The sequence below is a fragment of the Scatophagus argus genome, chromosome 11 (genome assembly GCF_020382885.2).
Source record: "Scatophagus argus isolate fScaArg1 chromosome 11, fScaArg1.pri, whole genome shotgun sequence".
Lineage (NCBI taxonomy): Eukaryota > Metazoa > Chordata > Actinopteri > Scatophagidae > Scatophagus > Scatophagus argus.
In genome coordinates this window covers 23,790,816-23,803,525 of record NC_058503.1, presented here as the reverse complement: position 1 = coordinate 23,803,525, position 12,710 = coordinate 23,790,816, and the positions used below count along the sequence as shown (strand labels likewise).

At 48.9% G+C, this 12,710-nt stretch overlaps 1 protein-coding gene across 1 annotated transcript; it reads right to left on the bottom strand.

The window, feature by feature from the left end:
* Positions 1–769: 769 nt before the first annotated feature.
* On the bottom strand, positions 770–11,931 carry sucla2 (succinate-CoA ligase ADP-forming subunit beta). Its single transcript, XM_046403658.1, has 11 exons — positions 11,775–11,931; positions 9,264–9,447; positions 8,694–8,793; positions 8,181–8,343; positions 6,200–6,328; positions 4,983–5,121; positions 4,711–4,872; positions 4,219–4,361; positions 4,004–4,124; positions 3,568–3,656; positions 770–3,188 (listed from the first exon to the last, which is right to left on the bottom strand). The coding sequence occupies exons 1-11, from the start codon at positions 11,889–11,891 to the stop codon at positions 3,114–3,116; spliced, it is 1,422 nt and encodes a 473-aa protein (XP_046259614.1). The 5' UTR covers positions 11,892–11,931; the 3' UTR covers positions 770–3,113.
* Positions 11,932–12,710: the final 779 nt, after the last annotated feature.

Sequence of the window (12,710 nt, the reverse complement as noted above, 5' to 3'; positions counted from 1 at the left end):
TGACTTGTGTTATCTGTTCATTTGGGTCTCTTTCACACCCGCAGTTCAGATCAGCTCAGGACGCCTGGTGCTCACACGGACTGACGGTCTGTCTCAGGAGCTGATGGTGAAGCAGCTGAAACTGACTTAGGACAAGTGAAAAAGACATGAATGTGAACCCTGCTGGCAGTTCGTTGTTACTGCACCTGACCTGAACCCGACACGGGCCGCACAGTCGCTACGTTTGACTGGTCACCACGTCTGAACCCCAGGAAGTCTGATCCTCCTGCAGTGCGTTTGAACAGAAAAGGCTTAAATAAACACAGAGTCAACAGCACTTCAACCTACTGCTCCACAAAAACACTAAACGCCCACTCAGGTAATCAACCAGCCATTACCGCCGACCCGCATGACTTCACACAGCAGAACCTGCAATCAAACGAGCCGCGAGGCCCAAAACATGTTAGCAACACTATTATTAAGAGAACAAGTCCTGCAGTACTCCAGGAAGCTGAGCTTAACAAGCTCAAAAAGTTCAGAGCGACTGCCTCACATCTCCACACAGCCGGCTGGTTAGCTTAGCTTAGCTTAGTTTAGCTTAAAGGAAACAGAAAACAACTAAATTGCAGCCTCTGAGGCTCCTTTCATGTGCACATATCCACTTATTTCAAATCAACACATATTTAACCGAAAGTGAACAGAGGCCTCAGTTACATTTTGGTTTATTCAGACGGATGAAGGTCCTCACTGAGACAAAAACACGACAGGAAACAGAACAAACCACAGAAACTTTGGTGTCCTCTGCATTTATTTTTTCTCTCTTGGTCGTACTCCTTCGCTTAAATATTTTACAGAGCAAGAACATCAGTTTGGTTATTTACAAGATATAATAAATGACAAACAACTCACAATGTCGGTTTGTGTTTGGAGGGCTGGAGGAGGAAGAGGAGGAGGAGGAAGGTTAAAGTACAGCAATGTCACCGTTGATGTGAGAGGATGCAGCCTGTCGGCCCCGACACGACGTCCAGAGGCGGAGCACCAAGTGGCTGTGGCATGATGGCAGACCGAACAGCAGCAGCCGGTGAAGACGTCCCCGTCCCCTCGGCCTGAAGGAGACACCTCCTCAACCACGGAGGTCCAGGAGAAGTTAATAAATACGCAGACAGAGTACACAGAGTGTCCAGCTGTCACAGGTTTTAACTCAACGTCCAAAGGAAGACACGGGACCTAAAACACCAGGGACGCCTTCAGCGGCTGTTTCCAACACGACGGGAACCAGGTGAGACTCGTGAAGGACAGAACAGGAGAGAGGACAGGGCCAACAGAAGCCAGTGTCCTCACGCTTCAGCAGTTCTGCTTCAGCTCGTCTCCAACAGACTGAGATACACAGGAAGCAGAATGAACGCAGGAAGTCACCGAGTTAACGTTCGGCCGACTCCGCGCTCCTCCTTTTCTCTGAGCTCCTCAATAGGAACAATGAAGACGCATCCCCTCAGCTGAACATTCGTCACAGCAGCTTCACCGATCGATCGGCGCGGCCCGCGGCTCCACAGGCGTCAGAGTCAACACCGCACTGTGTCGAGTTCAAAGCCGAGGGCAAACACTCCACAGCGAGTCGTGTTAACGTCCCCGTCGAGCGTCTCATCGATCAGGGGCTTCCTGCCGTCACACTGGGCCTCCGACTCAAAGTGCAGCTGGGCTTTGCTGCTGTGTCATCAGCCTGCTTTCACATCTGATTGGCTCTGACCAGTTTTAAGAAGCTCAGTTTCTCAAAGCTTCAACCACTGAGGAAGAGTTTAGTCTCTCGCTCTCTCACACACACACACACACACACACACACACACACACACAGCGTGGGGGGGCCATCGACACTTCGCCCTGTGACTCAGCGGCAGTCGCACTCGACGCTCTGAGCTTTATGGTCGCTTCATCAAAACGTAAAAGTGGTTTTCTCACAGACCTCCATGTGACACGTCTGCCTCCACCACCTGACACAAAACACACGTCAGTCAAGTCTGCCGTGTTAGCATGCTAACAGCTGACTGGCTGCCTGCGGCTCCTGCAGCTAAACAAACTAACATGTTTTTCCAGGAACAGCATCAGTGTTGGGCTTCATCTGGACCAAAACACCAGTCCTCTGAGTGTGTGTGGAGTGTGTGTGTGGAGTGTGTGTGTGTGGAGTGTGTGCAGGCTGCAGAAGACCTGAGACACAGCAGCCCTGTGGTGAAACCTTAAAACATTTGAGAAACACAACCTGACGTCACGCTGCTGCGGCCAATCGGGCGATCAGACTGCAGGTCATGCACTGACATCCTGCTCTGATTGGTGCATCAGACGCCGTCACGGTGCCAGGAGCCTCCAGCGGGGAGGAGAAACCCTCTGGATGGACAAGCTGTGTGCTTCACAGGCCAGTTGACGGCTCTGGGTCCTGCACTGGTCAGCGTGACACTCGACTCTGTGAAGGAGGCCCAACTCGACCGGAACACAACAGAAAGTGCCGGCAGCGTGTGAGGGGGTTCGGGATCATGCTGGACCACGTGGGATCACAGGATCCTGGAGGGTCTGAAAGTCTGAGTCAAACGTCAGAGACTCCGTCTGCTGGGACGAGAACTCGATTATTAGATCCACCAGCTGCTGCTGTTTTACAGCACGTGCTGTGTGTGTGTGTGTGTGTGTGTGTGCGCGTGCGTGTGTGTGTTTTCAGCCCGTGTTGGATGAAACACTCCTGCACAGGAACCAATCTGGTCTTTATTGTGTTACTGTCCTCTTGAGAGACAACACACAGTCTGCAGCTGCTGTCTCACCATCACTCATTTAACTGAACTGAAAACACAACGTCAAACAGGAAACCGCCGGGCAACAGAGCGGCTCGGCTGGGGGTGACAGGAGGAGGTTTGTGCGTATCGACTCAAGTGCAACATAAGTTTGTAGGTGGAGGGGGCGGAGGGAGACAGGAAGGTGGTGTTGGACACCTGCATTCACTCACACCATCATGCCACAGAGAAAGAAAGAAAAAAAACTAAACTAAACGTCTGAGGTGGGCGGGAACTCGTCTGTTCTGGTCGCTGGGGGTGAGGAGGCGAGGAGGCGACGCAGGAGGTGCGAGGGGTCGGGGGGGCGGGGCTCCAGGTTTCTTAGATGGGCAGCTGGAAGGTGATGTCCACCTGAGCTTCCTTAGCCAGCGAGACGATTTCAGAAAGCTTGACAACCTGAGAAGGAAAATGAAGACGAACGAAGTGAGTCGGCACAGCCACAACACTTTGAGCAGAAAACACACAGCCTGATCTGCTCTGACATGACCACTGCATGTGTGTGAGTGTGTGAGCGTGTACGAGCATGTGTGTGTGTGTGTGTGTGAGAGAGTGTGTGTGAGAGAGTGTACGGGCATGTGTGTGTGTGTGAGAGAGTGTACGGGCATGTGTGTGTGTGTGTGTGTGAGTGTGTGTGTGTGAGCGTGTACGAGCATGTGTGTGTGTGTGTGTGTGAGAGTGTGTGTGAGAGAGTGTACGGGCATGTGTGTGTGTGTGTGTGTGTGTGTGTGTGTGTGTGAGCGTGTACGAGCATGTGTGAATGTGTGTGTGTGCGTACCATTTTGGCAGCTTCGTCCAGGTCGTCACAGGCCAGGATTTTGAGCGGACTGGCGGCGATCAGAGCTTTGGCGTCGTCCACTCTCGTCCCTTCAGTCGAGACAAACACAGTCAGACTTCTCAGATTTCAGGTCGTATTTCCCGCCAGGACACAAAAGCGTCCAACTCTCAGCGAGCAGCTGCGTCTCCGTCAGGCCGCCTCATGCCAGTTAATCCATGACATGCTTTTAATGTGAAGTGAAAAACCTAAATTCTGGCAGCACTGAAGGATTCTGACCAAACCTGAGTGACAACACACCTTCAAACCACCAACAACGGATCTGATTGGACGATTCCAGACAGGCTGCCATGTTTGCATACAGAGTGAACCATTTTGATGAAATTTTTATATATTTTAAGGTTTTCTTGGACGTGTGTGTGTGTGCGTGTGTGTGTACCTTGTAACCGCACTACGATGGGGATCTTGAGGTCCAGGTCTCTCACAGCCATGATGATGCCCTGAGCGATGACATCACACCTCATGATGCCTCCAAAGATGTTGACCAGGATGGCCTGAACCTGAGCGATGACCAAACACACAACAGGAAGTGACACAGCGGTGTGTGATGTTTTGGCATGAGGGGCGGCAGCCGAACGGCCTGCATTTTCTTACCTTCCGGTCAGACGTGATGAGTTTGAAGGCCTCGGTCACCTGATGAGCTGTGGCTCCTCCTCCCACATCCAGGAAGTTGGCCGGCGTGCCGCCGTGGAGTTTGATGATGTCCATGGTGGCCATGGCCAGACCTGCTCCGTTCACTGGAAACAAGCACCAACACCCGTCATTCCAGAGCCAGCAGCAAATCAAATGTCAACACTGGGGACGTTTGTTTGTCCCGACCCGAGTCGGGTAGTCCTGGCTGGTGCTGATCACGTGCATGTGGCTTAAGATGGACCAGCTTCTCATTCAAACTTACTGAGGGGATTCCTGTGTGCATGAAGTGTGAACTCTAAGGATGAGGAGCTGCTGAGTCAGGGATTCCAAGATAACTTATGAGATGAAAACCTGAATATTCTCTGAGACTATAAAGGAGCTTCAGCTCGGGACACGGGGGAGTCAACGCTCTTCAGCTGCAACTCGTCTCTTTTAAAGACCGGATTCACTGACCCAGACAGCCGATGGTTCCATCCAGGCCGATGTAGTTGAGGTCGGCCTTGGCGGCCTGCCGGTCCCGGGGGTCCTCCTGGGTCCAGTCCTGCATTTCGAACACCTTCTTCTGGCGGTACTCTGCGTTGGAGTCAAAGTTGATCTTGGCGTCCATGCACATCACTGGTGACGAGCAGACACGGGAGAAGGTGAAGCATCAGCAGTGGAAAGATTTTGCTCAAAGTACTTCATCAAAATACCAAATAATACCACGAAGTACAGAGTGCGAGTACCCATGCCAGAGGAGTCCTCCACCATGGGGTTGATCTCCACCATGGAGGCGTCGTACTTGATGAACAGATTGTACAGCTTGACCATGTTCTCCGCCGCCTCGTTCACCAGCGCCTCCGGGAAGCCCATCTTCTGCGCGACCTGCAGCAACGGCAAACATTCATTAGCACGACAGCAGCGTGTCAGCGGTCGGGTCACCACAGACTCGCCGCCGTCCGAACGTTCATATTCCATATACACAGCCACCGTCCAGCTCCACCCGACTCGCCGTAGCTCCACACGCGGTGGACTTTATTTCCTGTGACAATCACAGGAGATTCAAGAATGATGATTAAGAGAAGGTAACCACACAGTCTGGGTTAAAATAACATCATCAGCTGACATATTACTCTTACATGAAGCCACCATCAGAACCACAAGTCTTTTCAACAGCATTTACGAAGAAAGAAGCTGAAAGCGAAGCAGCAGCTTCTTCGTGTGCGTCCGAGGAAACAGGAAACCCGCTGCAGACTCTAAATGTCATGTCGTTTGACAGACTCCGTCTCAGTGGACACAAGGAGACAACGGAGTGAAGCAACATCAATGGACCTCCATCTGCTCGGAGAGCCCTGCAATCGGCACCTGCTCAGTCAATATGCCGAGCCTCTGCGCTCACTATGACAACCGACATATTCAATACCCGCAAATTATGCTCAGACTCTGAGGACAGGCGAGGAGGACAAAGACGAGTGGACACAGAACGGGAGGAGTGAGTGTAAGGACAAGCCAACACAATGGTTTCACGATGATTTCACACTTCAGTCTTTTAAAAAGAACTGAAACCACCTCAGAACACATCTGATCCCGTCCCGTGATCCTCCTCAGCCGATGGGACGTCATTTTAGACAGAAATGGACGATTTTAAAGGTGTGAATGTTGTCATTAACAAACTGGAAAACCAAAACCAGGACGGATGCTTTCAAACTGCAGACGGTCAGAAAACACACAAAGTTTTCTCTCAAGTCTGCAGCTGGAAGGAAATGTGGAAAGACAGAACCATCAGTTCAACCATCTGATTTCTAGGACAGACGGTGGGTCCTGTTAACAAAGACGTTTTCCTTCGGCGCGCACGCGCGCGCACACACACACACACAGCATCACTTCCTCCTCTTCGATTGCTCCTGCAGTCCAAACCACACAGCTGTTTTGTGTGAGTCCTTCCATCTACTATTGATTGTACCTTGACTGCCTGCTCCATCTTAATGCCCTCCACAATGTCGATGGGCTCTTTCACAATGGCATCTGGGTTCTCCGCTGCAACGTCTTCAATGTTCACGCCGCCCTGCGAGCTGCCAATCAGTACGGGCCCCTGGGGGACACGAGAGGAGTTTTAGGACTTCTGAAGCATCATTTTTATCTGCATGTCAAGAAAACAGACTGAATGTCACAAAATGAGAGCCGAGGCGTCTCACTCGGTGTCGTCTTTCACTGCTCCAACCAGAAAACTCTCTCACTTTTATGATCGTCCAAATCATGACAACATTAAAAATAAAAATGTCACATTCTTATAAGATGAAGTGTTCAGGAAAAAGAAGGTGAAGGCTGAAAGTGCTGGCACCAACAGAAGCATTTTAAAATCAGCGGCTTCATGTCCCAGGAGGAGCCACTTCATGACAGACAGCCACCTGAGAAGACGTTCTTTTGTCTTTTCTCTGCTGTGGGAGTGAAGATTAACAGCGAACATCATCATTATCACATGTTTAATGTATGATAATGATCTCATTACGGACAGAGATCTCCTGCCTGCTCGTCTCTCAGACCAGAATCTACAAGTTACGACCGCTGACTGTACATAAAGACGGACGACTTGAGAGCTCCCCAATGTAAAGCCCAAACATCTGGACGCCCCCTGGTGGCTGGCTGCAGTACAGCTCATAAGCTCCTCCTCCTCCGTGTTAGCAGATGGGACATGAGCCAAACTAAAAACTCAAAGTACACATCAAATAATTTTTTCCCAAAGATGGTTCCTGTCATTTTAGGAAGTTCTTATCACGCTGATGTTTGTTCATTTTTCTGATCAGTCTCATCTCAGGTTGAGATATTCTGGCTTCTGTTCAGTGGGAGGAAGTGGAGACGTGTTGGCCATCTTTATGCATGTCGGTATGTTAGAGGTCGTGACCTTGAAGCTTCTTCATTTCCCCACAGTCAGGAACTACTTTAGTCTGAGGCTGATCTGTGATCTTTGGGATGAGAGAAATCTACTATTGTCCTTTTCTGTTTCTGTTTCTGTTTCCTCGTCACTTAAAACAGAGAGCAGGACAAGCAGTTGAATGATCTTTAAAGCCTTTTCTATCACCTTTCTGCATTCACACGCATCCATTCAGCTGCACTCACCGAGTGGTAAAGCAGTCAAAGCTCTGACACCGACTGACTGTCTCTGAATCAACTGTTCATTTGCACATCACATAAATACATAAATAAATCAGCGACTTAAGGCCAGTGCTAGAACAGGCTACCATCGCCATGTCCAGCCCTGTGCTGCCATCTAGTGTTGTAAATCAGCACCACCAAGACATTCACAGCCTTCATTGTCATATGCACAGTAAGGAAACAGGTTTCCCTGCACAATGAAATTCTTACTTTGCTGTCCACTCCAAATTTCATATAAAGTTTACGGGCACTTTACCAAAATAGAATAATTTAACAATATATGCAATTTGAGAAGAGCAAGCAAAAAGTAAACATAAAATATAAACTATGAATAAGTAAGGTAAAGTAAAGCCATATACATAACTAACAACTATAATGACTTGAGAAGGATCGACTTTGTATTCCGCCTTCTGTACTTCAACAGAGCAGTCTGAGGAGGAAACCAAAGGAAGGGACTCATAGAACTGGAGTTACATCCCAGTAACTCCTCATCTAAGTGTATGCAGGACATCCCAAGGTGCCATCTTTGTGCTTGGGTCATTTACAACAAAGGTAGGAACTTTCTCTAAATGGCTCTTATACACAATATTTTAACCCGCGTTTAACCGTACAGATTAAACTGAGCCCCATTTGTGTGTGAGTGTTAAAATCAGAGAAATTAGTCATTAAGAACATCCCTCATCTCCACCACAAGCAAGCTGACCAGTTACACTGTGTGTGTGTGTGTGTGTGTATGTGTGTGTGTGTGTGTGCGTGCGTGTGTGTGTGTGTGTGCGTGTGTGTTCACTCACCTGGTAAGACCTCTCCATGGTGATGGCGAAGTAGTACTCTCTGCGTGGGTACCTGCGCTCACAGATGAACACCTGGTTGCAGATACGACCCGCCTCCCCGGTCTGTTTGGTGTACAGTTTTCGACCAATCATCTGGGACGAAATGTCACGGGCCTCTTCTGGCCTGGAGAGGAGGAGGAGGAACACGTAATCACATGAGGTTACACGGAGCAGCCGTCTCTCAAAGAGCTTCTGTCAGATTTTCCTTTTTCAAACTCATCTAAGGATGGAGGACGGCGAGTGCTGCAGAGGGTGGGGAGCTCTCTGAGGAGAACTGGGGCTACGTCAGTGAAAGGGAAACAGAAAGCTGACCATGTGAAGCCGCCAGACTTCTGACTTTCAGCAGTGACAGCAACCCAGAGCTAAAACAGGAAGTGAAACAAAACGCGGCTGCGTGAGGAGAATCCAGCAGATTGTTTCTGGATGCTCGGCAGCGTCTGGTTCGTGTCTGATCACAGAAGCTGGATTACTTACGAGTAGACGATCCTCACTCCGCCCTTCAGTCCGCCCTCGAACGTCCCCTTCCCTCTGCCACCAGCCAGCACCTGAGCTTTCACCACCAGGTCCTTGGAGCCTGACACACACACACAAGTCACTCAGTAAAACACCGGGATGCAGCTTAATCAGTCAATCAGTCCTCACACGGTCACCACCTTTCACACATTATTGCTCTCAACATCGTCACAGCTTCCAAGGTGGGTGGAAACTGACGGTGCGAGATTCCACCAGTTGAATGTTGGTGCTGGAATCAAGTAAGCTGAGTGTCAACTGATGCCACTGAAGCAGGGGGCTATGTTTAGACCGAGCGAGTGTCTTCAGCTATTTAAAAAGCTCCTCACACAAAAGGTCAAGACTCATGAACTCAACCGAACTGAGTCAGCAAGACAAAAGACTTTGTATTTGTCAGTGAGAACCGAGTGTCGAGCCTCAGTGCTTCTGTGCTGCTGACTGAAACGTGTTTGTAAAACAAGTCAACACACCAAAGTTTTCATCTTTGATAATCTCTCTGATACTGCGTGTTTAGTGGCACTTGGTCCAGCTTACCGATCTGCTTGGCCACAGCGTAGGCCTCCTCCGAGGAGCTGGCCACCATGCCGGTCGGCACAGAGATGCCGGCCTCCTTCAGCAGCCCGATGCTCATGTACTCGTGAAGGGAGAGAGTCCTGTGCTGCTGCTGCTGCGGCTGGGACACAAGGCCTCCGAACAGACCCGAAGAACCACCGAGAACCTGGAACAAACAGGAGCCGCGAGCAGAGGAGGAGTGAGGAGGTGAAGTTCAGCTATGTTTCATCGCTTTGTCTGCCACTGAACTGCTGAGCTCGAGCCAACACGCTTTATCCACATGCTACACCTGTTCTGTTTGGCTTCTCCATCCTGCCGCCCTTCACTGTGTGCTGCATCACTTCCTGTCTGTACACCACGTGGAGGTGATCGAAGTCCCGTGCAAAACAAAGTAAACTACGACTGCTACTGTGCATGTAGAACATCGTCGACAGCGCGACAGCAGACACGAAGAGCAACAGGAGGACAACATTACAGAAAATGACGTTAAACACGACCATCCTGAGCAACGGCGGAAACTTGACTGAGGATATGAAACCAAACCAGTTAAAATGTTTCTCAACTCAGGCGGAGTCAGCTGGATCTCACGATGGCTTTCTCAGTGAGGAGTCGCTGTGTACACAACACAGGTGTTCCCATAACACACATCTTTGGTCCCTGTTTGTGTATTTATATCATACGTCCAAAACTCAAAGACATTCAGTCTAAGAAACAATTAATGAATTATTCAGACAGACAGATGACTTCATTCATCCCGAGGTAAACAGTTTTCTGTCAGTCGACTGCTGTCAGATGGTGTATTATCCCAGAAATAATAACGATGAATACTATTATTGGTCATTGTAGGACCTTTTAATGTCACTGATATGATGGTAATTTATTACCATATCAATATAAACACACTGTGAATGAACTTTGAATTTTTGACAATATTCAGACATCAGAATGTCAGAAAAATATTCAAATATCCTAAATAAATGAAACAGAAACACAATGGACTGTCGGGCTCTGTTAAATTTACACTTAATTAAACACAACCATTATACACATCGATTTCGTTATTATTATTTAACAGACTGAGTATTGGGTCGCTGGTTCGGTTCCCCGTCCCGGTGTCCATGGCTGAGGTACCCTCGAGCAAGGTACCTAACCCCCACTGCTCCCCGGGCGCTGCACGCGGTCGCCCACTGCCCCGGGTTTGCTGTGTGTGTGTGTGTGTGCACGTCACTTGGGTGGGTTAAATGCAGAGCACGAATTTCGTTGGAGTGAGTTCCCTCCAATGACAAAATATGTCACTTTCTTACTTTCTTTCTTATTGAAAACCCAGTCTGTCACTTTCCTTTGGGTCGTGTCTGTAATATTGAGAAGTCAGTAAGATAAGTGCAACAGCATATTTACAACAAGTCAGTAATGTGATTATCATGACAGGCTGCTCTGCTGTCGTACATAAAGTCGAATATCACACGTAGTTAACACAACACACACATCCACCAGGACATAACAATGAGGACACTGACTGTTCTTCTTTTCAGGCCTCATGCTACCACACGACACCTCAGAGGACAAACTCGACTTTCAGCTCCACTCTGATTAATAAAGTAACTACCAAACAGTAGATAAACGGCAGTCTGACTCCACCAGAGGCGGTCTCACCAGGATCAGGGGCCTTCGCCTCCTTCCAATGAGACTGCAGTTTTAGGTCAGTGAGTGTGTCGTTATGTGAGTTAAAGATTTGAATTCTTCTTTACTAATAAACACAGAAAACTGAGCTCAGAAATCTGTGCTGCTGCATCGCTGTCACAAATCCCACCATCTGAGGGCACTCAATCAACAGGGACTCTCGGAGCAGACATTACAAATACTCGAGACGTCCCTGAGTCCTGAATCTGTGGCTCGGGACCGGTTTGTACTTGTCAAACAATGAGTGGGTGACACCGCCTCTGAAAACCACATCAGCAGTACTCATCTCTTCCCCGGTTTTCGTGTCTAGCTTTCTCTGCAGTGAAAGCTCCTGTTTGTGCTCACTGAGGCTTAGCGGATTTGTCCAGATAACTCATCCACCAAGACACAGCGGGACAGGTGCGACGGCGCAGCGCTCGGCAGCCGCTCTCCTCCGCCTCGGGCTAGCAGTAGCTGCCGCTGGAGGTCACTGAGCTGCTGTTCGCTGTGCACATTCACCCCCCACACGCCGTTTAAAACAACACGCAGGTGTGACACGGTGAGCTGAGGACAAACGGACTGTGTGCACGCTAGCTGCTGTTTTTGCTGGGTCACCTCATCTCAGCGGCAGTGACAGCCGCACGAGCTACCGCTAGTACCGCGCTAGTTAGCATATTAGCCAAAAACAACGAGAACTCAATTAACAGAATGCTAATGTCAAATTTGACCCTGTCAGTTTAAAGGAAGCTGCAGACGTCAGGGAAGGTGCAGCGCTGTCAGGCACACCTGTCCCAAAAGCTGGACATCTTGTCTTCATTTTGGACACACACTCACCTTGGAAGCGGAGCTGATAGTGTTTCTGGCCCCTGAATTCCTCAGGCTAGCCGTCAAACGGCCGCAGATCAGGGACGTCGCCATGTCTCCCTCTCGAGCGGAGTACTTAACGCGCATGCGTAGTGAGCTGCAAAGTCGGCTTCCCCACGGCTGCCTTCTGCGCCATCGGAAATTATACCATCATCTCAAAATGAGCACTCAACGTAACTCTGTGAACACGTCTGAGAAGTATTCACAGGCTGTAAACACAGTTATAATCAGACGGCTACGCAAATTAGCCATGTCACATGACATATAACAAAACATATATCAAACCATACAGCAATAGTACGCTGTATTTTCTGTAAAGAAATCCATCGGCGCGGGGGTTTTACTGTGATAATCACAGGCTTGTGAACGCAGCACTGTTATGGCCTTGACACGCTAAGTATAGCCTCTCTCTGGCCTTTGGCCTAAATTAATACATATTACATTATTACTGCATAATAACTGAGAACTAATAACACAGATAAGAGTTTTTATTAGGAGATGCAGATTAGGTTTCATTGCAATTTCGGTTAACGTTTGTTAGATGTCACTTGAAAACTCCTGCTAACCTTTTGAATCTGTTCATCAGGTCAGAGTATTGCATTACTGTTATTATAGAAATACGTTATTACATTAACAGCCAATCCCCCACACACTACAGAGACCCTGGCCTTCTGTCTAGCTGATGTTAAAGGCACTTGATAATGATATTAAATCTTATAGTGTCTAACTAATTTATTGGGGACAGCTTCTTCCCCAGAGCTGTTAAAGCAATAACCCCCCTGCAGTGAAACACTCACATTCCACCCCCCTACAGGACTTCACACATACACCCTCCCCCGTCTAGCCACACACACACACACAGCATACCATAGACTAAGTGCACTTTATTTACCTTACTTGTATTTT

Excerpts from the sequence above, each read along its gene's own strand:
- sucla2 (XM_046403658.1), bottom strand. The coding sequence starts at position 11,891 with ATGCGCGTTAAGTACTCCGCTCGAGAGGGAGACATGGCGACGTCCCTG. Across the intron at positions 4,873-4,982 it reads GGAGGACTCCTCTGGCATGG|TGATGTGCATGGACGCCAAG; the intron begins GTACTCGCACTC and ends GCTCGTCACCAG. Across the intron at positions 4,362-4,710 it reads TGGAACCATCGGCTGTCTGG|TGAACGGAGCAGGTCTGGCC; the intron begins GTCAGTGAATCC and ends GCTTGTTTCCAG.